This window comes from Aricia agestis, chromosome 7 (genome assembly GCF_905147365.1).
Source record: "Aricia agestis chromosome 7, ilAriAges1.1, whole genome shotgun sequence".
Taxonomy (NCBI): domain Eukaryota; kingdom Metazoa; phylum Arthropoda; class Insecta; order Lepidoptera; family Lycaenidae; genus Aricia; species Aricia agestis.
In genome coordinates, this window is record NC_056412.1 from 1,916,537 (window position 1) to 1,944,345 (window position 27,809).

General features: G+C 35.0%; 1 protein-coding gene across 1 annotated transcript; it reads left to right on the forward strand.

The window, feature by feature from the left end:
* Positions 1-27,720, forward strand: LOC121728779. Its single transcript, XM_042117051.1, has 2 exons — positions 1-403; positions 26,545-27,720. Exon 2 carries the CDS (start codon positions 26,567-26,569, stop codon positions 27,440-27,442), a length of 876 nt encoding a protein of 291 aa, XP_041972985.1. The 5' UTR covers positions 1-403; positions 26,545-26,566; the 3' UTR covers positions 27,443-27,720.
* The last annotated feature ends 89 nt before the right edge of the window (positions 27,721-27,809 follow it).

Below are 27,809 nucleotides of genomic sequence, written 5' to 3' on the forward strand. Positions count from 1 at the left end.
TCAAGTGAAAAATGGCTAAACGGGTACATATTCCTAAATAATATTGGGCGAAAACTGTGTTAAAAATTGGTGCATGTATGGATTTTATATTTATGTATCGTTTTACTATTATCTTGTGATTAATATTTGTATTGGAGTCGTAACTTACGTAAACTTATGATATTCACCAAAATTCGTTCTTAAAATTTTCGAGCGAAATTACTTGATGCGAATAACATCCTCTTAACCAATTTTTAACATCGAGACGCGCTGACCCGTTACTTTGTTGCGATCAACGTTCATTCTTTTACCAATGTGTAGAAGCCCAAGTTCGAATTACATACCAAGGACATGAACATAATAAATTTTCGACATTTAAGAATTTTGACAAGTGGCACGGGCCTCGGATTATGCTTCATATGTGGTAATTTATTGAGATATTGTTTTTGTAATTGTCCTATCATACTAGCATTTAGTTTGATTTTGCTATTCTCACATTCATACTGCATCTCCAATATTTGCCTGCATATTTTGCTTCTCTCATATTGTTTTAAGCATGATTTCAAAACTAGCTTAAATTGCATGTTTCAAGCTATTTAATTATTATTTTTAACAAAAAATTAAAACCGACTTCCAAGGTAAAAACAATAATATCCTTTAAATAATAAGAACTAAAAAGTATTAAATAATTTTTCCTATCTAATAGTGCCTTTTTCCGAATTCGGCTAAAACTCAACTATTTCTGTACTCAATCTTCATCATTTTGAAGTCGGTACCAGTTATACTTAGCTGAATCTTCAGTCTGCCAGACTATTTGAAACTTTTTTAACTGGCACCGACTTCAAAATTATGAAGATTGAGTACAGAAATAGTTGAGTTTTAGCCGAATTCGGAAAAAGGCACTATTAGATAGGAAAAATTATTTAATACTTTTTAGTTCATATTATTTAAAGGATGTTATTATTGTTTTTACCTTGGAAGTCGGTTTTAATTTTTTGTTAAAAATAATAATTTCACTCTTTTTAGTTACCTAGTAAATTATCGCGTACTATACGTAGAAAAATACACCTGTATATTATTCTACGTATCTTATTACAAGCTCACCAGTCAGCGAGACACAATAAAATAACAATAGGTTTCCAAGAATCCACGATCAAAGGATAATAGGAGTATAATCTTTAATCAGTAAAACCGTTTCGGAGGAGTAAGGTAACTATCATTGTGACACGAGAAAGATAAGAAGATGTACTTATTTATTATATTAAATATTAATATTATAAGGCACTTATTTAAAGGGGCAGTTGTAAATTGCAGTTTTGGTAAGTTAAAAATTATAAATGGCACGTTTAATAACTAGTTTAGCAGTTAAAACTAAGCAGTAAAGTAAACAAAAATGAGTTGTAAAAAATAATGAAATGGATCATTGAAAACATTATTGAACAGTAAAATAATTAAATGAGCGGTAAAAATTAATTAATGAGCGGTTATGTGTGGGCAGTAACGAATCGGAATTTGTCAGTAAGAAATCTCATTCTAAGCAGTTCTTTAAACAATAAGGCGGTAAAATATAATAATATCGGCCAAGTGCGAGTCGAACTCGCCCATGGAGGGTTCCGTACCATTATAAAGCGAAAGTAAGACGGTCGCCGGCTGCTGTTCTAACCTTATCTAACCTACTCTTGGACTTTCTGGATTGTGTTTGTTTTTGTTTTGGCGGGGGGCTTTCCGCCTTTCGGTGGGCTGCGCCCCCCCCCCGATTTCTAACGGAGAACCAAATCAACATCTGTTTGTACTTTGTAAAGACAAGACTGCCTGCTCTTTCATTTTGTTAGTTTAGTTGCTTTGTTTAGGCCAAACAATGCACTTTTTTGGGCCTTACCACTTGCGAATCGCGTCAGCAAAAATTACACTACCGAATTTAATAAAAAAAAAACTCGAGTATCTACTCGTTAAAAGAAACAAAAATAAAATATACCTTTGTTTAAGTACTTTTGAACTATTTTTTACGGTTATAACTTAGTAATTTTTATTATTTACCTGTAGATACGTTATTGAAAACGGCCGTAAGTTTCTAGGTAAGTTCTCAAATATTAGAAATAAACTCCAATACTTTCAAATCAGACTCTGATGAGCTGCTCGTATTCATCATGTTAATTTAAATATTTTAACTGACAATTTTATAATAAGCTAAAACCTAAAAGTTTATGTAATTTGCTTGAAGCAAAACGTCAAATAAAGTTATGAAATCGATAAACGGCACACATTGGCCAGTTAAGTTAACCTGCGCTTAAACGGAGTTTATCTTACATTGCGATGTTCAGAAACGCACTTTCTTAGTTTATCGAACCAATATCGCTAACGAATAGATAAACTGCCGTTAAAAGTTCCTCAGAAACCGGGCATAATTCAGCTACTCCACAGAATTCACATTTGTACACGCTACTGTAATTTAACTAAGTTTCTATTAAACACATTAACTTATAAGTAGGGAATTATATTGTAAAAGAAACACAAGCACGAATATTTGTTCGTAATTTATTTATTTGACAACTATGAACTACTTTGCTACATATCCACCAATAGGAGGGTGAATTTGTGTACGAATTCGGACATCTACCGGTCCATAGCATTTGTATGACTCGAGCGATCTTTACACGAAATATTTCGAGTGTGAAGTTTTGAGAATACACAAACTATTAGCAACAAATTATATCGTGCAGGAAACCGGTCTCGAACGCTTCAACTCCCAAGCGGCCACATGTGGTGTACGAATTGGGACATCTATAACCGGTCCCACCGTTCGACCCGAGACACCGTTCGGCCCCAGGTGCGCGTGGTCTATGGTGGTTGCATACTAAGGTATTACTACCATAAAAAATATCATATGACTATCTCGATGGCAGCCGCGGCCTGGTCGCTGCGGCTCGGCCGCCTATTATCGAAGCAACTTACTTCTCAGAAGTAATGTCAAATGTGTGCCTTACGCTCTGGAGTTAAGGTTGAATTTGTTATGTTCAATTTTGGTGACATTGGTGACCCTGTCGTGGTAATGATGATGATGAATGTAATTTGCATAGTAGCATATGCTTTCAGTTCTTTAAACAGCGCCGAAACCCCCAAACTTGTATCTATAAGGAATCCGGAGTTCTCTTAGTATCTTCGTAACCATAGTATACCTCGTTGCGAAATCTTGCGTTTTGGTAGCATATGCTTAGGATGCTTCTCATAAAACCAAAATCACCATATGTTTCCATATAAATTTCGAGGAGTTCCCTCGATTACTCATGGATCCCATCATCAGGTCACCACTTTTGTGAACATGGTACCAAATTGGAGTGAAACCTAATACAACAAAACAAAAATTTCGAAAATCGGTTCCCAAACGGCGGAGTAATTGTTAACATACAAAAAAAAAAATCTCCACAGCCGAACATATTACCTCCTCCTTTTTGGAAGTCGGTTAAAAAAAGCATTCAATTAATGAAAAAAATAAAAAAAAAAATAGATTGTTATTATTTTTAGCAATATTCCGCGAAAACAACTTCCACCTTTAAGTAAATGAGTGAGTGAACGAACAACGTCCGTTAAGTGACTTAACGGACGTTGTTCGTAGAGTCCACATCCTGAGGATGCTCCGGTGTTGGGGCGAAACGCGCGTCGAGGTTTTCAACCTGCATGGTGGTGAGGGGCCTTGCACGGATTTGCCAACATTATTGCTTGTGTGGTGGTGGTGTTTGCAAGTTCTTGCATGCGAGTATACGCATAGGCAGTGTGGGAGGAGGGAGGTGCTGTACGCATGCCTATACGTACACTCACTCATTTACTTCAAGGTGGAAGTTGTTTTCGCGGAATATTGCTAAAAATAATAACAAACTAAATTAAAACTATGGATTTCCGCAAAGTAACACCTGATTCCATTAACTATTCAATTAATGTCTTTGAAGCTTCATTAAGTACTCATTTTTTAGCAATGATTGTTGGATGTATAGTTATAATATTAAATACACCTAATTATAGTAAAATATACCTATCTTAGATGAATATTATGCTTTAAAATTTATATAAAGTAACATTTTATGAGCCAACAATAGTTGATAAAAGATTAAATTTGAACAAGTTACCAACAGCTTTTAAGCTTAGCTTGCAAGTATCTTGTATAATCTTCATCTTATCATTTCATAAGAACTGGGAAAAAGTTCAAGGTTAGCATTCCCATTGTATGATTGTAAAACTACTCATAAAGATATATATATATATATATATATATATATATATATATATATATATATATATATATATATATATACATATATATATATATACATATATATATATATATATATATATATATATATATATATATATATATATATATATATATATATATATATATATATATATATAATATATATTATATATATATATATATATATATATAAAAGTCTTTATTTCAGGCATAAGTACCCATAACACGATATGTGTAAAATATTATGTAAAGTTACAAGTAAAATAATGTTAACACTGTATAAGGGTGTCCAGGCAAAAAAAAAAAAAAAGAATCACTTTTTGTTCTGGTTCATGTGAACAGAGATCCACCGCACGTACATAAGATTATTGTAGTAGTCGTCAGAGATAGCCTCGAGTATCCTATTGCCTGAGCCGCGCAGTCTGTGCCAAAATGCAGCCACCCGAGATCTTATGATGGCAAAAAAGTCAGGGACTCCCGCCTCCGCAAACATACCCGATGCACTGCAGCTACGGGGGAGCCGCATAAGAGTTCGGTATGCATCATTATACTGAACTCTTAAACGGCTCATCGACTTTTGTTTAAACGTAATCCAGAGCTGGCAGGTATACATGCTAAGGCAATATGCCTTAAAAAGTGTCGTTTTAACATCCCTGCTGCAGTTAGCAAAACGTCGAGCGATCATGTTAGCTCTGACGGCGAGAGCCCTGCGCTCTCGCTCAATGTCAGCGTCATCCTCCAGTCGATCAGTCAGCAAATGACCTAAATACCGGAACTGCTTAACAACACCTATCTCACATTCATTTAAGTACACTTTATGTACCACCTCCGGACCCCGACCAGATGCGAAAACCATGACTTCAGTTTTCGAAACATTATACTTTAGTCCATGCGCATTCGCATAATGTTCACAGATCGACAGCAGTCTCCTTAGTCCTTTGATCGAGGGGCTTAGGAGCACCATATCGTCTGCGTAGCTCAAATTATTTAAACAAACGTTTCCTATGTGGCAGCCGATTCTTGTGCTACTCAACTCCTCGATCAGGCCGTTCACATACACATTGAAGAGGTCCGGAGAGGTGACCCCCCCCCCTGGCGAACTCCACACTCTAGTCTATATACACTAGAGGCCGCGTCACCCCATTTCACAAAATTAGTTTGGCCTCCATACCAGAATCTCATCAGATCAATCACCCGCCTAGGCACTTGTGACTTGAGCAACTTATTCCATAAAATGTCATAGTTGACCAAATCAAAAGCGCGGCTCAGGTCTAGAAAGCACGCATAAACAGAAGTCTTACGGGACTTGTAGTGGTTTATGGTGCTTTTCAGACTATATATATATATAGTCTGAAAAGTCTATATATATATATATATATATATATATATATATATATATATATATATATATATATATATATATATATATATATATATATATATATATATATATAGACTTTTCAGACTATTAATTTAAATTAAGAAATTTAAAAAAACCCCCGCCAAACAACTTTAAAAAGTAATGAAATAATATTTACTGCCTTTAAGTTCAAATAATTCCTAACTTGTGTAAAGTAATATTTTAGTCCATAATTGTTGTCACGGTGTGTCGAGGGACCGCCAAGTAAACTACAACCTACAACCGCCAAGTCGCTGATTATCTTATCTCCATTCGGTTCGTTGTGAACTGATCCTCAAACTGATCAAACATCTACATTAGCGGTCCCCCGACACACCTTGACAACAATTATGGACTAAAATATTACTTTACACAAGTTAGGAATTATTTGAACTTAAAGGCAGTAAATATTATTTCATTACTTTTTAAAGATGTTTGGCGGGGGTTTTTTTAAATTTCTTAATTTAATTTTATTTCATACTTTTTAAACTTGTGTTAGTTAAAGTGCAGAATAATTCCTATCAACATAATCATATTCTCAATTCTCATGATTACCATCTATCAATGTCCTTTTCGATGAGCCCGTTAATATGAGCCCAAACATGAAACCTCCACTTTGGGTTCATACGAAGCTCGGTTCCTATAGAATCCAGGCGATGCTGCAACAGCAGCATGTAAATATTTACTTCTTACTGGTTGTCGCAATTAAAATGAGCCCAAACACGAAACTTCTGCTCTAAGTTGGCGAAGAATTGGATATCCTATTGATTACCAGGTGATGCTGCAGCACCAGGTCAACTTTCCATTAATATGTGTATAGGGCGATTCCGCTAGAGACGACCCTCAACACGAATTTTTAAAGTATAGCATTTGTTAAATTTTTTTATTGAATTATAAATAAAAAGATGTATATTTACTAGCAAAATAACTTTTATGAGTAAAAATTGTAATTTGAATGATTTAGAGCATTTTGAAGTGATATCATCTAACGGCGCGAGAAAAATTGCTTATGCCACACATGATCATTTTTACTCTAAATCTCTATCTCGAAGTTGAATTTCACTACATAATATTGACTGTATAACATAAGTTTCTATTTCGGTGCAAAAAAAAACAACAATTTTGAAATAGTTTTCAAACATTATTAAAGGAAAATTGCCATGGTTGCACCCGCGATAAAAAAGGTACAAAAGTTTAGTTTTCTCGCTAAAATATGTTGTTAATAATTTAAAACTTTGTGAAAGTAAGGAGAAATGTGAGGGAAATTAGAATTAATCATTGGAAGAAACTACTTTATTATTTTTAATAAAAAAACAGAACCTTTAAAGTGGTTGCGCCCGCGATCGAAGCAGTACAATTGGAAATGCAACAAATTATTTTTTGACTATTGTAGTGATTTTCATATTATTAAGGTAAACAATAACGTTAGATTATATTTGTTATTAGGGTCAATCAATTTTTAAAGGTCCCGATCATAATTTTCTGCAATTTTTTTTTTGCTTCTTTTTCAGCATTTTACTATTTCATTTAGAAGAGGATTCTTCGTAGATTAAGATTATATAAGCAGCAGTGATGTTGATTAAACACATTTGTGGATTTAACTTCACTAACCGATCCTTTCACGGGAAATAATGTCCTTTGGACAACTTACACAGTAGTACTTTTTTAAATGTTAAATGCCCTTAAGAATTAAAACAAATTCTTCTAATATTAAATAATAAATAATATTTTGATATTTGTTCTATGTACACCCAAAATACGAAATATTTTTATTAAAATTGAAACGAATGATGTCTTTTGGACAACCAAATTATGTTTCTAATATAAAAAAATAAGTAAAGCGGAAATAGTGATATTTTTTTACAAGAAACTATTAAGGCGAGGTTGTTACGTATTGTATTATAGATTTTACTAAATTGAAATGAACTGATTCTCGATAAAACTGAATGAATGAAGTATAATGTGATTTTCATATGGGGACATCTTAGTTGTCCAGAAGACATATTTGGTTGTCCATGGGACATTATTTGTTTGTCCAAACGATTTCCAAATTATTCTGCAGTTATTTTTTTCCTCCGGCTCCATATTCGCAACTAACTTTTTATTTTTGTGATAACTTTCCCTTTTTTTCCTTTTCCGTTCAGCCAATTTATCTGGGTCTACTTTAAGCCTTTCTCTGTAGCGTCTTGACTTTTCTTTCTCCGACAATCCCATTGTCTTATCTAAAAAAATTAAAAATTACAATTAAACTAGACATAAAATCGCGTAATAAAAATGTATTCCCGAAACAGCTGAGTAATAAACAAAACATGAACTATTTAACTGTTAAAGTAAGTTTTAAATAATTATTGTCCTAGGTACAACCAAATTGTCCATGGGACAACCACTTTAGTTGTCCAAGTGACTGGTTGTCCGCGGGACATTTTTAAAATTATGAGCTGCCAAGCAAATACTATTGTTATTTTATATATTAATCTCAGCTCATACTAAAATATAGACGAAAGCGCATCTCGTGTAGTATAATTGATAACAATGCATCAAGTACTTACGTTTTAATCACAGTTGTCCGACGGACTGACAAAAAAGCCACCCACACTCACCAACGTCGCTCGGACGACTGTCGCCGTGATTTTATACAAATCAAAATGGCGTTTGAGCCCGACAGTTAACTATTGTGTTTGGCTTGTTATTTAGGAGTCTACCGCGCCACCTGTGTTTTGGTTCCATAACTAAATTACGGTTGTCCGTGAGACCTGTGCCATGTAGGTGATTTATGGGGACAAAAGTAAAATGCCTGAAAATTTTATTATATCCAATAAAAAAAATTGTTTGTATGTTTTGATGTCAACAATTATGAACTGAAACAAGAAATGTATTTGGTATTTATGGTCGTGATAGTATGTTTTTCGTTCGGGACAAATGTGATAGTACTGGAAAATTGCATATAGTCTGTCGGACAACCATTAAACTACGCACAAATTAATAAAACAAGTAAAATATTGTTCACAATAATGCTAGAAAATATTAAAAGGAATATAATTAAAACCAATTTAACTCTTTATGATTTAATATTTATTAATTATCGTTCAGGGACATGATGCGTGTACCGTCGGACCAGTAAAAGTTGATCGACCCATTAATACTTTACATGTAAGATTACAAGATTTATAAAAATTTGAATGGAGTCACATCGTGTTTTATATTTTTCGAAATATTTCATGTATTACTTAACAGATGTTTCAAAATGATGATTTATATTCTTTTATTTTTAAATATTTTAGAAGAAATGCTACAAATGACAGGAAAAATCATAAATATTTAATAATTTTCTTTGAATAAAATATTTTTACTTATAATTCTCCCCTATTCTTTTAAATTATAAATATTAATTTTGAATTATAGGTGTGCTGTAGTTCGGTTTTATAACAACACATCAAAAAAGGTTTGCTTAAGTTACATTATTTAATTGTTTGTAGTGATTTAGGTGATTTCTTTTCTCAGATCGATAAATGACTGATAATTAAAAAATAATAAAATTTTAAATAGTATTATTACAATTTACTAATAATATTATGTATTGCATATCAAAAATGTAGATATTAGTAGCAGCCTTATAAATAAATTTAATTTCTTTAGACTCGTTGCGCCCGCGATATTCTGATGTTGCACCCGCGATCGTGAAAATTGTTAATAATTTCTAGTACTAATTACTTAAATTAATTTTATCTAGTTCAATCATTTCTTTGTCTTATACACTTTTGAAATATGGGTTAATAAATTACTAAAAGTTCCACAATTAGCAGTATTCTCAAATGAACTCGTCCAAGTTCTTAATAGAGGACCAATTTGGTTGCACCCGCGATAGTACTTCAAACATATTTTGTGGCTTTTCTTAGATTTCATTTTAGTTTTCATTTACAATTTATGATTGAACTAGTTAAAATGTATCCCTTCAAAAGATAATTTATTAATAAATGTGTTTTACTTTAACATTAGGACGCTTTAAGTGCGTCAAAATGTTGCACCCGCGATAATGGAATCGCCCTATACGTATATTGTATATTCACAAATGTCACGAACTAGAATGAAATATAAAACCCATCAAACGACTACATAAGTTGCTGACGGCCTTTCATGAACCAGATAAACCCTGATTGTCCAGCACTGAGCAGGATGATGATGATGAATTATAGCTAAGAACACTCGATCATGTCAGCTTTCAAACAAAAAAAACTAGATCAAAATCGGTCCATCCGTTTGGATGCTACGATGCCACGGACAGATACACACAGACAAACAGACAGACAGACAGACACGTCAAACTTATAACACCCCTCTTTTTTGTCGGGGGTTAAAAAGATTTAAAAAAACCCTTGGTTCATTTATAGAAAAAGTTAAATAATCCTCCTCCTTGTCGGAAGTCGGTTAAAAAGTAGCCTAAGTTATTCCTTACTACATCAGCTATGTGCCTAAAAAAGTCCCGTCAAAATCACTACAGCCATTTCAAAGATTAGCCGGAACAAACAGACAGACAGACATACAGACAAAAATTGTAAAAAATGTTGTTTTGGTGTCTGTACCCTATATACATTCATATGCATTTAGTAAAAAACGGTTCTTTCAATATTACAAACAGACACTCCAATTTTATTTATATGTGTATAGATGTGTATAGATTATGTCACATATTTAAAATGCTACAAAAATTCTTTTTAAGAGCTGGCGCGCACTACGACTTTTTGTCGCGCGATTATTTTACCGACCCACCAAAATTCAAATAAAATGTTACTTTATGAAATAGGCTACAGATTTCATTTTCTACCAACATTTGTCTAGCGACCCACGCCGCCGATGCTTTTCAGTGGCGTAGAGCAAAATGAAACCAATAGCCTATGTCATAAAGTGGCATTTTATTTGAATTTGTGTAGGTCGATAAAATAATCGCGCGACAAAAAGTCGTAGTGCGCGCCAGCTCTTACTAATATTACAATTTTAAAATGTAACAGTAATTAATTACAATAGATATTATAGCTAGGCCTTTAATTTAACTGTACTATATTTAGATAATAGATATTACCCATCAAGCCCCATAAGCTCACCGGTGAGTGAGTGATAGAATAATAATAGATTTCCAAGAATCCACGATCAAAGGATTAAGAACCCAGCAAAATTGACAAACAAGGTTACAGTAAGTTTCCTTTCATAAGTTTAAAACCTAAAATAATTTTAATAGCAGCTAAAAATAAAAAATAAGCTAGACTTTAATTTGCCACACTGTCAAGATCTTACCTATTCGGAGCGTGCGAAGTGGGTGGAGGGGATAAAGAAAGCGATTGCCGCGCTTGCCGTGGCAAAAATATGCAACCAAAGGGGCTCAGTAAGTAGTCAAACAAACTTGTCAATCTTGTTTTGAAATTTTTAGAAATTGGTCTTTATGGTTTTTGTATCGTAGACTGCAAAAATAACAGCAAAAATAGGTAGTCAGTATACGAATTTAATGTTTTTTCTAAATTCACTAGGGAATTAGATCAGATAGCTGCTGTAAAAATGAAAAAGTATGTGATTCGATATAACCTAAAATTGCATTATCAGTCAAGTCAATTTTATTTAAGTTGTAGTAAGTAATTTTATAAAGATATTAATTGAGTACCTACCTAACTATCGTTTTAGTGTTGATGAATGATGGACCACCATGTTCTCAAAAACCCGACGACAAAACTTGCAGTGATAGTTTCATAGAATACCTACCTATTTTATTTAAATCCAAAGTATCAGTGTTTTAGTAAATTTATAGACTCCGATTTTCTTACAGAGTATTAATATTGTAAGAAATAAATAAAAACCAGATTTTTAAAAACATTACATTTATTTTTTTCAAGTATAAAGTATTGCTTGTATTTTTATTACTGATTAAAGCAGCAATATGTTTGCACTTGCCGCTGTGGTTATAAACGCAGCTGCATTTTACTCCAGCAACAACCGATGATTATTATCTATCTGTAAGAATGAATAAAAATGTTTAGACTACCTTTATCTAAATGCTTAGTTACGTTTTTGGTTGGATCATTACTTACGTTTGAACTTGTTTTAAAGGGTGCTAAAGTCACCGATGTTCAACGAATTATATTGGCTCGTATTAAATAACATTGCCATTAGTTCTTAGCTCTTCTACATCCCTTACATGTCCTGCTAACACCAATTTATTTCCTTTTAGCATAGATTGGGCCTTGAAACTTATTGAGTGTTTTATACTTTCAAAACCAGTTTTTTATGATTATATTCATTTTCCACAAGTAGTTTTTAACTAAATCTAACCCAAATACAATTAATTATTGTTCTAAATATATTTTACTAGCTGTTGCCCGCGACTTCATCCGCGTTAGCATAGTAGATCACATCCCAAACGTAGGTATTATATTTTATTGTACAAAAATATTCAATGTATAGAATTTACTTTCCTACGATTTTATTATATATAGATGTTCCGCGCGGCTTTGCTTGCGTAATTTAGGACTTTCACGCAACAGTACATTTTTCCGCAAAAAATTGCCTTTGTTCCTTCACGTGGTCTATTCTTCATGTTTGCCAAATAACATAAAAATTGCTCCAGTAGTTCTTAAGATAATAAGCAATTTAAAATAATTTTCGTCCGTTTTTTCCACATTTTCTTTTATTTCTTTGCTCCTATTAGTCTTAGCGTGATTAAATATAACCTATAACCTTCCTCGATAAATGGGCTATCTAACACTGAAAGAATTTTTCAAATCGACCAGTAGTTCCTGAGATTAGCGCGTTCAAATAAGCCATTTCAAATAATTTATCCCGTTTATTCGACATTTTCCTCTATTTCTTCGCTCCTATTAGTCTAAGCATGATAAAATGTAGCCTATAGCCTTCCTCAATCAATGGGCTATCCAACAGTAGTTCCTGAGATTAGCGCGTTCAAATAAACCCTTTCATATAATTTCCCACGTTTTTTCCACTTTGTCCTCTATTTCTTAGCTCCTATTAGTCTTAGCGAGATAAAATATAGCCTATAGCCTTTCTCGATAAATCGGCTATCTAACACTGAAAGAATTTTTCAAATGGGACCAGTAGTTCCTGAGATTAGCGCGTTCAAATAAGCCCTTTCATACAATTTCCCCCGTTTTTTTTCACATTTTCCTCTATTTCTTCGCTCCTATTAGTCTTAGCGTGATAAAATGTAGCCTATAGCCTTTCTCAATCAATGGGCTATCCAACAGTAAAAGAATTTTGCAAATCGGACCAGTAGTTCCTGAGATTAGCGCGTTCAAACAAACAAACAAACAAACAAACTCTGCAGAATTATAATATTAGTATAGATTGTACAAAAATATTCAATAAACAGAATTGACTTTCCTACGATTTTATTATACAGTGTGTAACAAAAATAAGTGATAATACTTTAGGGTGTGTACGTGTTCCTTGTAGAGAGTTCACTGTGAAAGTAGCAGCGCTGAAAGACCAAAAATTTTTTTCACTTTTGTATGGGGAAACTCATGACGCTCGGGGCTCTTGCCCATACAAAAGTGAAAAAAAAAATTCGTCTTTCAGAGCTGCTACTTTCACAGTGAACTCTCTACAAGGAACATGTACACACCCTAAAGTATTATCACTTATTTTTGTTACATACTGTATACACATTTTCGCGCGGCTTTGCTTGCGTAATTTAGGAATTTCACGCAACCGTACATTTTTCCGCAAAAAATAGCCTTTGTTCCTCAACGTAGTCTATTCTTCATGTTTGCCAAATAACATAAAAATTGCTCCAGTAATAATTTTCCTCCGTTTTTTCCACATTTTCCTCTATTTCTTTGCTCCTATTAGTCTTAGCGAGATAAAATATAGCCTTTCTCGATAAATGGGCTATCTAACACTGAAAGAATTTTTCAAATCGGACTAGTAGTTCCTGAGATTAGCGCGTTCAAATAAGCCCTTTCATATAATTTCCCACGTTTTTTCCACATTTTCCTCTATTTCTTAGCTCCTATTAGTCTTAGCGTAATAAAATATAGTCTATAGCCTTCCTCAATCAATGGGCTATCTAACACTGAAAGATTTTTTTAAAGCGGACCAGTAGTTCCTGAGATTAGCGCGTTCAAACTTCAAATAAGCCCATTTATATAATTTCCCCCGTCTTTTCCACATTTTCCTTTATTTATTCGCTCCTATAAGTCTTAGCGTGATGAAGTATAGCCTATAGCCTTCCTCGACCAATGGGCTATCCAACAGTAGTTCCTGAGGTTAGCGCGTTCAAATAAACCCTTTCATATAATTTCCCACGTTTTTTCCACTTTGTCCTCTATTTCTTAGCTCCTATTAGTCTTAGCGAGATAAAATATAGCCTATAGCCTTTCTCGATAAATGGGCTATCTAACACTGAAAGAATTTTTCAAATCGGACCAGTAGTTCCTGAGATTAGCGCGTTCAAATAAGCCCTTTCATATAATTTCCCCCGTTTTTTCCACATTTCTCTCTATTTTTTCGCTACTATTAGTCTTAGCGTAATAAAATATAGTTTATAGCCTTCCTCAATCAATGGGCTATCTAACACTGAAATAATTTTTCAAATCGGACCAGTAGTTCCTGAGATTAGCGCGTTCAAATAAACCCTTTCATACAATTTCCCCCGTTTTTTCAACATTTTCCTCTATTTCTTCGCTCCTATTCTATTAGTCTTAGCGTGATAAAATGTAGCCTATAGCCTTCCTCAATTAATGGGCTATCCAACAGTAAAAGAATTTTTCAAATCGGACCAGTAGTTCCTGAGATTAGCGCGTTCAAATAAACCCTTTCATACAATTTCCCCCGTTTTTTCGACATTTTCCTCTATTTCTTCGCTCCTATTAGTCTTAGCGTGATAAAATGTAGCTTATAGCCTTCTTCAATCAATGGGCTATCTAACACTGAAAGAATTTTTCAAATCGGACCGGTAGTTCCTGAGATTAGCGCGTTCAAATAAACCCTTTTATAAATTTCCCCCGTTTTTTCCACATTTCCCTCTATTTATTCGCTCCTATTAGTCTTAGCGTGATAAAATGTAGCCTATAGCCTTCCTCAATCAATGGGCTATCCAACAGTAAAAGAATTTTTCAAATCGGACCAGTAGTTCCTGAGATTAGCGCGTTCAAACAAACAAACAAACAAACTGCAGAATTATAATATTAGTATAGATTTGCTATAATATTTACAAAATAAACAAACTCTTGTTGTTTATTTTTTGACACATGCCGCTAAAACTTCGTTTGAAATATGTCACAACTGACGTGCACGTTCCGAATACCACAGAATATATATTAGTAGTACCAACAGAATTCCCACTCGTGAAACCCGTTTAAAAAAATAACAACTCATGCTACGATACTATAAAGTTCAAATTCCGACCGCGCAGTGCTAGGTGCCTACAATTATATTTGCCTACATGTGCGCTTTCTTTCTATCGCGTAAGACAATCTTGATTTTGTCAGAAAGGGTACCTTCTGACAAAATCAAGATTGTCACCTTTTACGGCCGTTCCCAATATTTGATCTATCTCAGGTTTTGCCCTACTAGAGATAAGAATAGCTCACAATTGACATAAAATATATGGCTCTAATGTCTATTGTGAGCTATTCCTATCTCTAGTAGGGCAAAACCAGAGATAGATCAAATATTGGGAACGGCCGTTAGAAAATAAAATAATCTTTTAATTACTATAGCTATCTACTAATAGCAAACTTTTTTATAGTTATAATCAAAATTTAGTAACCCAACGTATATTTTATAATCTATACTATCTATACTAATATTATAAATGCGAAAGTATCTCTGTCTGTCTGTCTGTCTGTCTCGCTTTCACGCCAAAACTACTGAACCGATTGCGATGAAATTTTGTACACAGTTATTCTAGAGTCTGAGAAAGGACATAGGCTACATTTTGATGTGGGAAAATATCTTATTTCCATGAAAATATCGATGAAAATTAATTCGCATTGCGCGTGGGCAGCGCTCATCCCGGGGGTCCTGGGTTCGAGTCCCGCAGGCGGAACAAAAAGTTTTCAATGTTCCTGGGTCTTGGATGTGTATTAAAATAATATTTCAAAAATCTTAAATGTATTAATTTATGTATAATATTATAAAAAATCCAGAAATATATCGATGCAATGAACATTTTAGTTCTAATACGATTCAACAGATGGCGTTTTATTTTTTACTTTATTGTAACATAGAACTAATCATACTTATTAGTTAGTATGTTTTTGTTTATAGTTTTTAATACGTTAGAATATTATGTTTAATAATATAATCACTTGGTATAATAATAATCAATCTATCTTATCTTATAGAACTCCTACTGCATTTCTAATATATGTGACAAGTTGACAACAGAAGGCGCTCTAAAATAAAGGAGTTCGAGTGTACCGTGTTGGCCTATATTCCATCCATATAAATATATCAATGCAATCAACATTTTAATTCTAATATATGAAAACAGATGGCGTTTTATTTTTTACTTTATTATTGTAACAGAACTAATCATACCTACTTTACTATATAATATTGTTTTTATTCATAACTAGCTGTTGCCCGCGACTTCGTCCGCGTGGACTTTAGTTTATAGCGCGCAGTGTCAACAAAATTTGTGTCAAATTTAAAAACTTTTTAAAACCCTGGTAAGTGGTACCCCTCTTAGGGCCGCGCTACACCGGAATGGCAGTGCTGAAAGTGCTCGCCTCGCCGCTGCCATTCCGGTGTAGCGCGGCCCTTAATTAATCAAAATACCCAAAAACAGCTGTGCAGTGTGCACATAATCTATACTAATATTATAAATGCGAAAGTATCTCTGTCTGTCTGTCTGTCTGTCTGTCAGTCTCGCTTTCACGCCAAACGCCAAAAGTATCTCTGTCTGTCTGTCTGTCTGTCAGTCTCGCTTTCACGCCAAACGCCAAAACTACCGAACCGATTGTAATGAAATTTTGTATACAGATAGTCTAAAGCCTGAGAAAGGACATAGGCTACTTTTTTACTGGAAAAAATGGTTGTAAGGGGGTGAAAATGCGTAAATTTTTTCAAATTAAGTTAGTTCCAACAATTCATAATAGATGGCGCCGTGCGTCTTCTACATCGCGCTGACGCTTGCTCAAAAGTCTTTCTATAAGACGTGGTATCATCGTACATTTAAGTATCGATTTTTTTCGATTGTTATATCTATTCTACGGTATTAAATAACTCAGTACTTTATCTGTGCAGTGACGTAACCTTAAATCTATCAATGATAAATAGTTTATGGGTAAAGTTGTGTAATTGGAGGGCTAAATAAGCTTTAAAATTTGGCATAAAATATAAAGTTTAATATAAAAAAATGAAATACTTATTGTGTGCACACTGCACAGCTGTATTGATTTAAGGGGTACCAGGGTTTTTTTATAAAAGCTTTTGACACCAATTTTGTTGACATCGCGCGTTATAAACTGAAGTCCACGCGGACGAAGTCGCGGGCAACAGCTAGTATTATATACAGTGACGTAACCTTAAACCTATCAATGATAAAGTTATTGGGTAAAGTTGTGTTATTGGGGGGCTAAATGAGCTTTAAAATTTGGCTTAAGATATAAAGTTTAATTTTAAAAAATGAAATACTATGTGCACACTGCACAGCTGTTTTGATTTAAGAGCCCGTACCTTCTTTTCTACTGCTCTCTTCACACTCACGCCCGTCTTTCATATGCCGGGTGAAAAAGGACGATCGCCAAGTTAGCGGGCAGTTATAGGTTTTCTGGTTTTTAAAGGGTTTTTTATATGAAAGTGGTAAAAAGTAATTCCAACATTGTATAGACGACTTTCTCAACAGTACATTGTATTTTTTTCATACCGTTAAGACGTCAATACAATCCATAAACAGGTGATATTCTAAACCTTTTACAGCAAAAATCACAAAACTGTCGCGGGTTTGAGTTGGATTATTTAAAGATACTTAAAAAAAATAAAAAATCTAGCTGCAACATTAAATTATAATTGAAATGATCTTACATGTTGTGCATTAAAACTTATAGAAATACTGTATTTTAACTGTTAAATCACGTCTGTAAAATGAGCGAAATCGGCAAAATTTCGTATACGGACTCTTAAGGGGTACCAGGGTTTTTTTATAAAAGCTTTTGACACCAATTTTGTTGACATCGCGCGCTATAAACTGAAGTCCACGCGGACGAAGTCGCGGGCAACAGCTAGTAGTTTTATATTCGATTATAGTGTAGGAGCTGGTCAGGAATTTTTTACAACTATAACATAGTAACTTGTGTTTATTTATGTGTAGTATGCGGTTTGTTTGTAACAAATTGGTTTATTTGCTATGTTTGTGTATTTTTTTATCTTTTTTTGTATTTAAAAGTCTTAAATTACTTTATTGAAATATTTATTTGACTTTTTTCAATTGTTCATATTTATCAGATTAATAACGATTATGTCGCAGCGGTTAAATCAGTACGTAGATATATGCGACAAAAAAATCTTGCGCGCGCGTCACCGCTCGCTTGTGAGTCCCTTGTGATCTGTCATCTGCCCCTTTAAAGGGGTACTTACAGTTCGATACCTAAACGCGCGAGTGGGACAGGCCTGCCTATACTTGGGGCTCCCGCACAAGGGCCACCGGCCACAACCACAAAACGCCGCTACCGGCATATTTCCTGTAATTTTCATACTTACATTTTTTGACGCCAGTGGCCGCCACACGCTACAACGATTCACTTTACGACCAATAGACTAGCTTAAAACGGTGTTTGTGGCTGTCGCGTGTGGCCCGTGTGTGGCGACACTAAACAACTTTAATACTGTTTATTAAGTTGCTGATACTATCCAATTTTGTATTAAAAAATCTACTAGAGAACCACTTGATACTCATAAGTCATAAGTGTTAATTAAAATAAGGTCAACATAATCAATTATTTGATGTTTTATAGACGAGCATTGATCACTAGAATGCCAAGCTTGCAATGACATGTAAACAACACAAGGTGCCAATGATATCTACTGTAAAGATTCGAATAATTTACGTATTTTTAATCACCAATGGTGCATTGCTTTTGTGGTATCTGCTAGAAAGTTGCCTAAATAATAATAATAAATGTTACCTTTGCTCAGAAATTCATTTACAGAACAAGAAATGTACTTACATTTTTTCGTGATTCGCATGTTTGTTTTGTTTTATTCAAAATATTTTTGTTGCATGAACAGATATTAAAATCTGTACCATCTAGGACGTGATGTCTTTATTTATAAACCAGAACTTTACCATATCCTATATTTAGACTCATTGTGTTGGCCGCGCCGTATCGGGCGGCCAGTTCTGGTTTGCCACATTATAATGAGGGTTAAATCTTTACAATGTCCACGCATCAACAACGTGCAAAATATCCGCATAATATCCTTTAATATTCATGAAATCTTCAGTCCCAAAACGACCGGAACGCGTTTCCCACATCCCGCACATTAAATTTATTTTTGCGCTACACGTTGAACTGCTAATGTATTTAAGTACATATATTTGCAATTTTATAATAATCAAGCAATGAGTATGATTTAAATGCCAAAGGGTACACAGTACACTAACTGTTTAGCCGTCGTCGGTGTTTATTAAGGAAATCGTAAGCTTTAATTGAGTCTAAAAGCCGAAGTTACGAGCTTGGCACTAAGCTTTTTTCGAAGCTACATGCTTTCTCGATTATGTACTTATATAGAATAATATTATATTTTTTTGCTTCATAGCGGACAGAAGGATAAGAGTAGCGAACGTTTTTTAGGGTTCCGTAGTCAACAAGGAACCCTAAAACTCCTTATAGTTTCGGTCTGTCCGTCTGTCTATCTGTCTGTCTGTCCGCGGTTTTGCTCAGAAACTATAGGGTCTACAAAGCTGTAATTTGGCATATAATAAAATGGTACATGGAATCCATATAATCCAAAAAATATTTTTCTATAAATTACCTTCCCTACACATCAAGCACGGATGAATTTTTTTTTCGCGTCCACCCCATCGTGTGGGGTATCGTTGGATAGGTTTTTTAAAAATATTATGAGTATTCATAGATCATTTTCCGATTTAGGTATCCGTTTGTGAAATATTCAGTTTTAAAGTGGAAAAAATCGTTAGAGTCCACTGTCCTCCCCTTCTACCAGCTAAACGGTTGCTTCAGGAAATGTGAAAAAATTCACGGGAGTAGGAAATCTGCTGAATTGAAAAGGAAAACTATCAAGCTAAGAAGACTTCTTAAGTTATTGAGTTATAGTCAATCAACAAAAAAAAATGTATTCGGTGAAGTATAAAGGAACTTTTCGTTGAAATTCCTTTGAAAATAACTGCGATGATGTTGTTAGTAGTGTAAAACACGTTATAAATGTATATTCATTGACCTGACCATACAAAAATTAAAAAACAACTAGCGGTACTACGGAACCCTACATTGCGTGTGGCCCGGCACGCACTTGGCCGGTTTTTTTAGGGTTCCGTAGCCAAATGGCAAAAAACGAAACCCTTATAGATTCGTCATGTCTGTCTGTTTGTCTGTCCGTCCGTATGTCACAGCCACTTTTCTCCGAAACTATAAGAGCTATACTATTGAAACTTGGTAAGTAGATGTAGTCTGTGAACCGCATTAAGATTTCCATACAAAAATGGAATAATTATTTAAAAAATTAAATTAAATTTTACCCAGTACAACTGAAATTAAAACAAATCGTAGGTTATGCGTGTGGAGTATCTAATATCTATGGATACTTCTTCAAAAATAATATTGAGGTTTCTTATATAATTTTTTTCTAACCTGAATACATAGTTTGCGAGAGAGACTCTTCCAAAGTGGAAAAATGTTTGTCCCTCTAACTTCTAAAGTAGGGGGCATGATACTTCTAAAAAAAATATATGATGTACATTACTATAATAAACAAAAACTACCTACGAAAATTGGTTTGAACGAGATCTAGCAAGTAGTTTTTTTATACGTCATAAATAGAACCTTAATTTAACTTTTAAAATAAATTTAAATCAACGGAATTAAAAAAATAAATCGAAAACCTTTTAATTTCATATAAATAAACCTTATTTTTGCTGCGGAACCCTTCATGGGCGAGTCCAACTCGCACTTGGCCGTTTTTATTATACTTGAGTATTAATCGACCCTTCACAATATGTAAAAGGAAAATATTGCTTGACTCAGTAATATTAATATTGTTTCTAAATTGTAATCGGCTTGCGAACGGCGAGGCCGATATTCACGTAACACTTTTATATCTCAAACACTTTTATGGAAAAATGTTCAACAATGGTTAATCCGTTTCGTCGTTACTTCATAAAAATGAGTAAAAAGCAAAGGAATTTCGAAGTTTTTAAATTAATCACGATTAGTCCTCATTGTTCATCATAATAATCATCCTTAATAATAATAAGCAAAATGCACTCTTAAGTATCCATTACATTAGTGGAATCCCATTTTATTATCTCGTGTAATGGCTACTGAAGGAAATTGATTTAATGCTGGATATAAATTATCATGTCACCATAGACCGCTATACTCCTAGAACGAATCCGCATTTTACTTGGAAAATATTCAAGGAAAAATCTGGGACGGGAATAGAAATTCTGGGGGTTGAACTTTGGATAAGCCTTTGCGTAATCCAATGTTATACATATTTAAAATGAATACATCGAGCGCTTCTACTATTTTTACTCTACATCGTATAAGATAAACAATAAATCATTAGGTCTTCGCATTTAGGAACGTCTCGCAGTTTTATGGCGAAGGCAATAAAACGCCTTGATATGTAGTCTGGAAAAAACAAAACGTAACCAGAATGGTATTGATAAACGGAAAATTATTTGTTGATGTTGCTCTAATATCGGCGATTATTATTTATGAATAACTAGATGACGCCCGCTACTCCGTTGCGCCAAAATTAGTTTATCGCGCGGGAACCGTTCATTTTTCCGGGATTAAAAGTATCACACTTTCGCATTTATAATATTAGTATGGATATAACAGTAGGAGTAGTAAAAGTTTTTTCGTATACTATCTAGGTACTTATTACAGTGGACTGATGTTCCGTAATCTTGTAACAATCCGATCGGAAGTTCCCCGAAAGCTTTAAAGTTCGTTTCGATAGGCCCCGAGGCCATCTTATTACGGATTAAAAATCTATACTAATATTATAAATGCGAAAGTATCTCTGTCTGTCTGTCTGTCTGTCTGTCTCGCTTTCACGCCAAAACTACCGAACCGATTGTAATGAAATTTTGTATACAGATAGTCTAAAGCCTGAGAAAGGACATAAGCTACTTTTTTACTGGAAAAAAGGGTTGGAAGGGGGTGAAAATACGAAAATTTGTTCAAATTAAGTTTCCAAAAATTCATACTAGATGGCGCCGTGCGTCTCTTACATCGCTCTAACGCTTGCCCAACATCTTTCTATAAGAGGTGGTATCATCATACATTCGAGTTTCGATTTTTTTCGATTGTTATTTCTTTTTTATGTTATTTAATAAGTCAGTACTTTATATTATATACAGTGACGTAACCTTAAACCTATCAATGATAAATAGTTTATGGGTAAGGTTGTGTAATTGGGGGGCTAAATAAGCTTTAAAATTTGGCATAAAATATAAATTTTAATTTAAAAAAATGAAATATTATGTGCACACTGCACAGCTGTTTTGATTTATGGAGTACCAGGGTTTTTTTTATAAAAGCTTTTGACACCAATTTTGTTGACATCGCGCGCTATAAACTAAAGTCCACGCGGACGAAGTCGCGGGCAACAGCTAGTTAATCATAAAAATGTCTTGGCTATGGACCAAGCGTACGAATTTTAAAATGGCTACGGGCAAACTCGATGACACTTTATTAATTTATCCATCTCGCTTGGTCGACGAGGTACTCACGAGCAAATACCTCTCAAATTATACCCAACAAAATGAAGCGATCCCAGTTCAGAAGTCGTAGTATCATTATAATTTAAATGCGACTTAATAACTTGCTGCAAGGGACAGATGCTGTTGGCTTTCCCGTAAAATTTTAAAGCTATCGGTCGCCCTTTATACTATTTTAATGCGGGATATTGTTAACATCTCTAACAAAAGTAATAAAATGAAATTGCTATCCGTGACCAACTCGTCATTTACCTTTGTTCGAAATACACATTATTCAGAATTTAAGTCAAAATCCTGGGCTAAAATTGTATACATACACATTAAAGCCCGATTACGACCGCAATAGTTAAATTAATAATCTTACAGACTGAGCCAAAACGTTTCCATTACGCGCACATTATACCTAGGTATAACCACGAGTCACGACGTGTGCATCATAACGCAAAACATAGGTGTCCTGGAAGTTGTAACTTGTAAAACCAATTGATTGAAATATGACGTAGTACGTATACACTGGACCAAATTATGTAATTAATTACATTACTCGAATCATTCATGAGCTTCGCGATTTACTTATATTATTACTTATATATTAATACAAAATTCCCTACTAAAAAGTAAGGCGTGTACATAAATGTGAATAAAAAATTATAATATCTATAGACGCTTCACACCACGTCTAGGCCCCGTGCTAAGTACCTAAAAGACTTGTGTTATAGGTACTAGACAACGGAAATATATTTGATACTTTTATACTATACATACTTATACTTATTTAAGATTTTTATTATATTATCATACACATATTTAATACACATCCAGACTCGGGAACATTGAAAACTTTATGTTCCGTCGGCGGGATTCGAACTCGCGAAATGCGGCTTGAGTCGCCACACACTCAACCAATAATTGAGCCACAAAGGTCGTGAAATTTATATCCCATCAAAAACATCCTGTAAAAAAACCAAGTCTCGCAACTCAGTTTTTATACCGTAAAAATTTATGAGATCCATGCAATACCAAGTCGGTTAATTTATTCAGTCCCTACCTAGGGCACCTTCTGTCTCAAGTTAGTACGAGGGCTGCTATTTATGTATCCGGAATTAAAAAAAGAAACAAACATATATCATTTAATATGGTTTTATTGCTTTTCAAAATATTCGCCGCGATGATCGACACACTTTTGCATACGCTGGAACCAATTTTCATAGCACTTTTTCCATTCTGATTGAGGTATCTCCAAAACGTGCATTTTGAACGCATCAACAGCCTCTTCGCGGCTCGAAAAACGTTGACCACGTAATTTGTTCTTCGCGTATGGAAATAAAAAGAAATCGTTAGGTGCCAAATCAGGGCTGTACGGCGGATGACCAGTCAATTCGATCTTTTGACCCTCCAAAAACTGAGTTGTTTCAGCTGAGGTGTGACAGCTAGCATTGTCGTGATGTAATATGATTCTGCGTTGTCGGTTGTCCTTTCTTATTTCTTCAAAGACTTCTGGTAAACATATGGTCGTATACCATTCAGAATTAACCGTTTTACGATTCTCTAATGGCACTGTAGCCACATGTCCATTAATTCCAAAAAAACAGGCGACCATTTGCTTCAAAGTACTTTTTGCACGAGTAACTTTTGTTGGTTTCGGCTCATCTTGGAACACCCACACCGTTGACTGTTGTTTAGTTTCGGGGTCATATGCATAGATCCAAGATTCATCACCTGTGTAGATATTATAAACGGCTTTTGACGTACCACGGTTGTATTTTTTTATCATTTTTTTGCACCAATCGACACGAGCCCGTTTTTGATCGATTGTCAAGTTGTGCGGAATCCAACGCGAACATATTTTTTTACAGCCAAATGTTCGTGTAATATCTTATGTATGCTCGTCATACTTATGCCTAAGGACGCCTCTATCTCGCGATATGTAACATGACGATCACGCATTATTAGTTCCCGCACAGCATCTATATTTTGTGGGACAACAGCTGTTTTTGGGCGACCTTCTTTATTTTCATCCGTGAGCATAGACCGCCCACGATTAAACTCACTGTACCAGTGATAAACAGTGGTTTTTGATGGTGCTTCATCTCCAAAAGTTGCGGTGAGTTGAATAAAGCACTGTTGTTGATTTAGCCCACGCCGAAAATCGTAGTAAATCATTGCACGAAAATGTTCACGCGTTAAATCCATGGCAAATGAAGACACGCAATTTTCAAAATGACGCCACAATGGAAAAATAATTGACAGTCACATGAAACAAAATGTATTCTTCAACCAAAGAGTTCTATTTTCAAATGTTGTAATTACTTTTTAAATATTGTTCTTGTAAGTGGCCAGTTCCGGATACATAAATAGCAGCCCTCGTACGTAAGTTATTATCATATCAATATTAAAAATCTTTCACAATTTAAATAAATAGAAGCCGCGGGCAAAAGCTAGTGCTTCATATATATAGATACCTATCTACAACTATTACTCCTTCGAATATAATATGTACGGAAATATCGATGGTACCGGTACAATGATTCATAAATTGCCATTAATGTAACTTTGTAATCTTATACATGTACTATATGGGATTACAAAGTTATTCACGAAGTTAGAGAAAGAAGAAGAAAACTGGACAGTAATTATAAAATGTTTATTAGGTTTTCCCTTAATTAAGACACTAAACACTAGCTAGATATCTCTTTACCGACGGTAAACCGGAGATATTGATGGTACGGTTACAATTATTCATAAACCGCAAATGTAACTTTGTAATCCTATACATTTATATGGGATTACAAAGTTATTTACGAAGTTAGTGTATCTAGAAAACTGGACAGAAATTTTGAAATATTTCCTCGTTGAATTATTGTTTGTTATATTATGCGACTATAAGTAGCCCAAAAACCATCTGGCTAGTAATAAATCATGCTAAAATCAATATCAAATGTTTAGATTTGGTTTCTAGATGATTGAAAATAAATAGCGCGTCTTTTAACACATTTACTGAAAACTTAAGAGGGCGACTAACGCAAAAAATCAAACATCGTCCTTCTCTCTTCACACTCACGCCCGGCGCCCGTCTTTCACATGCCAGGTGAAAAAGGACGACGCAAATTCATCGCTAAGTTAGTTTTTCTTAATAACTCGAACTCGAATAAATATAACATGTAGGTAAAACATTTTAAAAATCCGCCAGATCAGTGTCTCAAATCTCAATGTAAGAATTTTATACCATGTGTTAATATATTATTAACTTAATTTAATGCACATGCATATTTATGGCAATATATGAGAAATTCGTGAAAATTAGATGCATCTTTGTGATCGATAAATTTTTAAGATATCGTGATTTCATTCGGATCAAATTCTCTTAAATATAATGTAGTATAAGTATTCGGGGCTTACTTTCAAGTATAAAAATGAATTATAAAATCGACTACTTTGGGATAGTCGCCCCCTTAATGGCGGTCGTTTTCTGTTACATATGCGGAATGTACTGTTTGTTGTTTTATATTTAATATTAGCTTCTAAAATTTTATGGCGTAGGCCGTAGGCATGAATAGTTTGTGATTGTTTATTAACATAATATGTATTTTGTTATACATAGAAAGCCAAGAATAGATGTAGTTAGGTCTTAATATTAGTATCAATATTAAATTACTTGTATCTTAGGGATAAGTGAGAATTATTAGCAACTTAAAAGCTGAATTAAAGAATTTAAATGTAAAGGGAAAGCAGTGTGAAACGATATGCCGTGTCCCAGATATGTCGGTCGACAACTCTACATAGTACAGCAACCGCCAAACGGAAATCGCTTAGCGACAACATTGTTGTTCGGTTTCCCAGGCACACTCCACCGCCTCGTCCGTAGCAATATTGACTGTAAACAGCTTATCTAGATGATTCCAGACATTTCAATGTGGTGGTCATACCCCATAGCAAACGCCATTAACTGATTACCTTTATCAGGTTTTTATCTGCTTTTACATTAATGTTATCATTGTTTCGCAGGCGATGAAAACTTGACCGAGCTATGGAACGCCAAGATGGTTGGGGTGCTGGAGATACGGTCGTCGCCGGGAACGCGACCGAGCGATCCCAGGCGGAGCGCGACCGCGTGCGGATCGAGTTCTACGCCACCTACGATGTCATGACGGGCGTGCGCATAGCCGCGACTCTCGGCGGCTTCTTCGCGCTGATGGTCTTTCTCATCGTCTACAAAAGCAGAAGCAAGTCTGTTAAAGCGCTCAACGACCCTAAATTAGTCGAGCTGGCCGAAGCCGTAGTAGCCGAGGAGGAGGCCGTAGAGGAGGAGAGACAATTGAATGCCGCCTTGGAGGAGGCGCTGTCGGAGCGCGCCCGATCTCGGCCCTCCCTCGGGGAGGTGCCTCCGTGGCCGCGAACGACGAGGTTCATGTCGTACGGAGGAGGCTACGGCAGTTTGCTGGCGCCGCCGCGCAGGCTTTCGTCGTTGAGGGGGGATTCGCTTCCAGGATCGGCGTTGAGATTCAACGAGAGACGATCGTCGGCCGGTCCGAGAGACAGGCGACTCAGTTCGGCCACGTGCTCCAGTTCGGGCAGCTCCTACTTGGAGCGGCGGGGATCGTCGGTAGTTTGCGCGCTGCCGGAGCGACGCCTGTCACCGTGTCCGAGCGAACGGTTAGCACCTTTAGCTTCGGTGGGTAGTGTCGGGCCGTCGTATGCCGTCGAGTGTGACGTAGTATCCGTGGGGGCCGACTCCGTTTTTGCCGAGGACGACGCGGAATCTACCGACGATGAAGTCGAACAGTTTTCGACGGATAGCGGAGGTCCCGACGCGATCGCCGCCGAATGTACTGAGTTGGCGAGTAGGTCCGCTCTGCCCTTGCGGATCGATCGGGCTTCACATTCTCGAGAAACGTTATTCTAGTCACCGATATGTCGTATCGGGTGTTATGCGAACACTTAAATATCGACATTTCATGAATATAATATTTAAGATAATAACGCACAGTTAAATATAGTTTTTTAAATTGACGTTTTAATTTTTTTAGTTATATCTTCAACAGTCACGTAGGAAGAAACTAAAGCAATGGCCACAACGACAAGTGAAATGTCGATATTGTAATGTTCATTATTTAATGTGTAATGTAAATAAGTTTTAATTTTGTTATAAATTGATGTAAATGTTGATGTTTTAGATTATTATAGAGTTTTTTATTGTGAGAAACTAAGAATCAAATTCCAGAATGTTGCCTTTTCCACTTTTCTAGAAAGTATACCGTTGTCTGTTTACA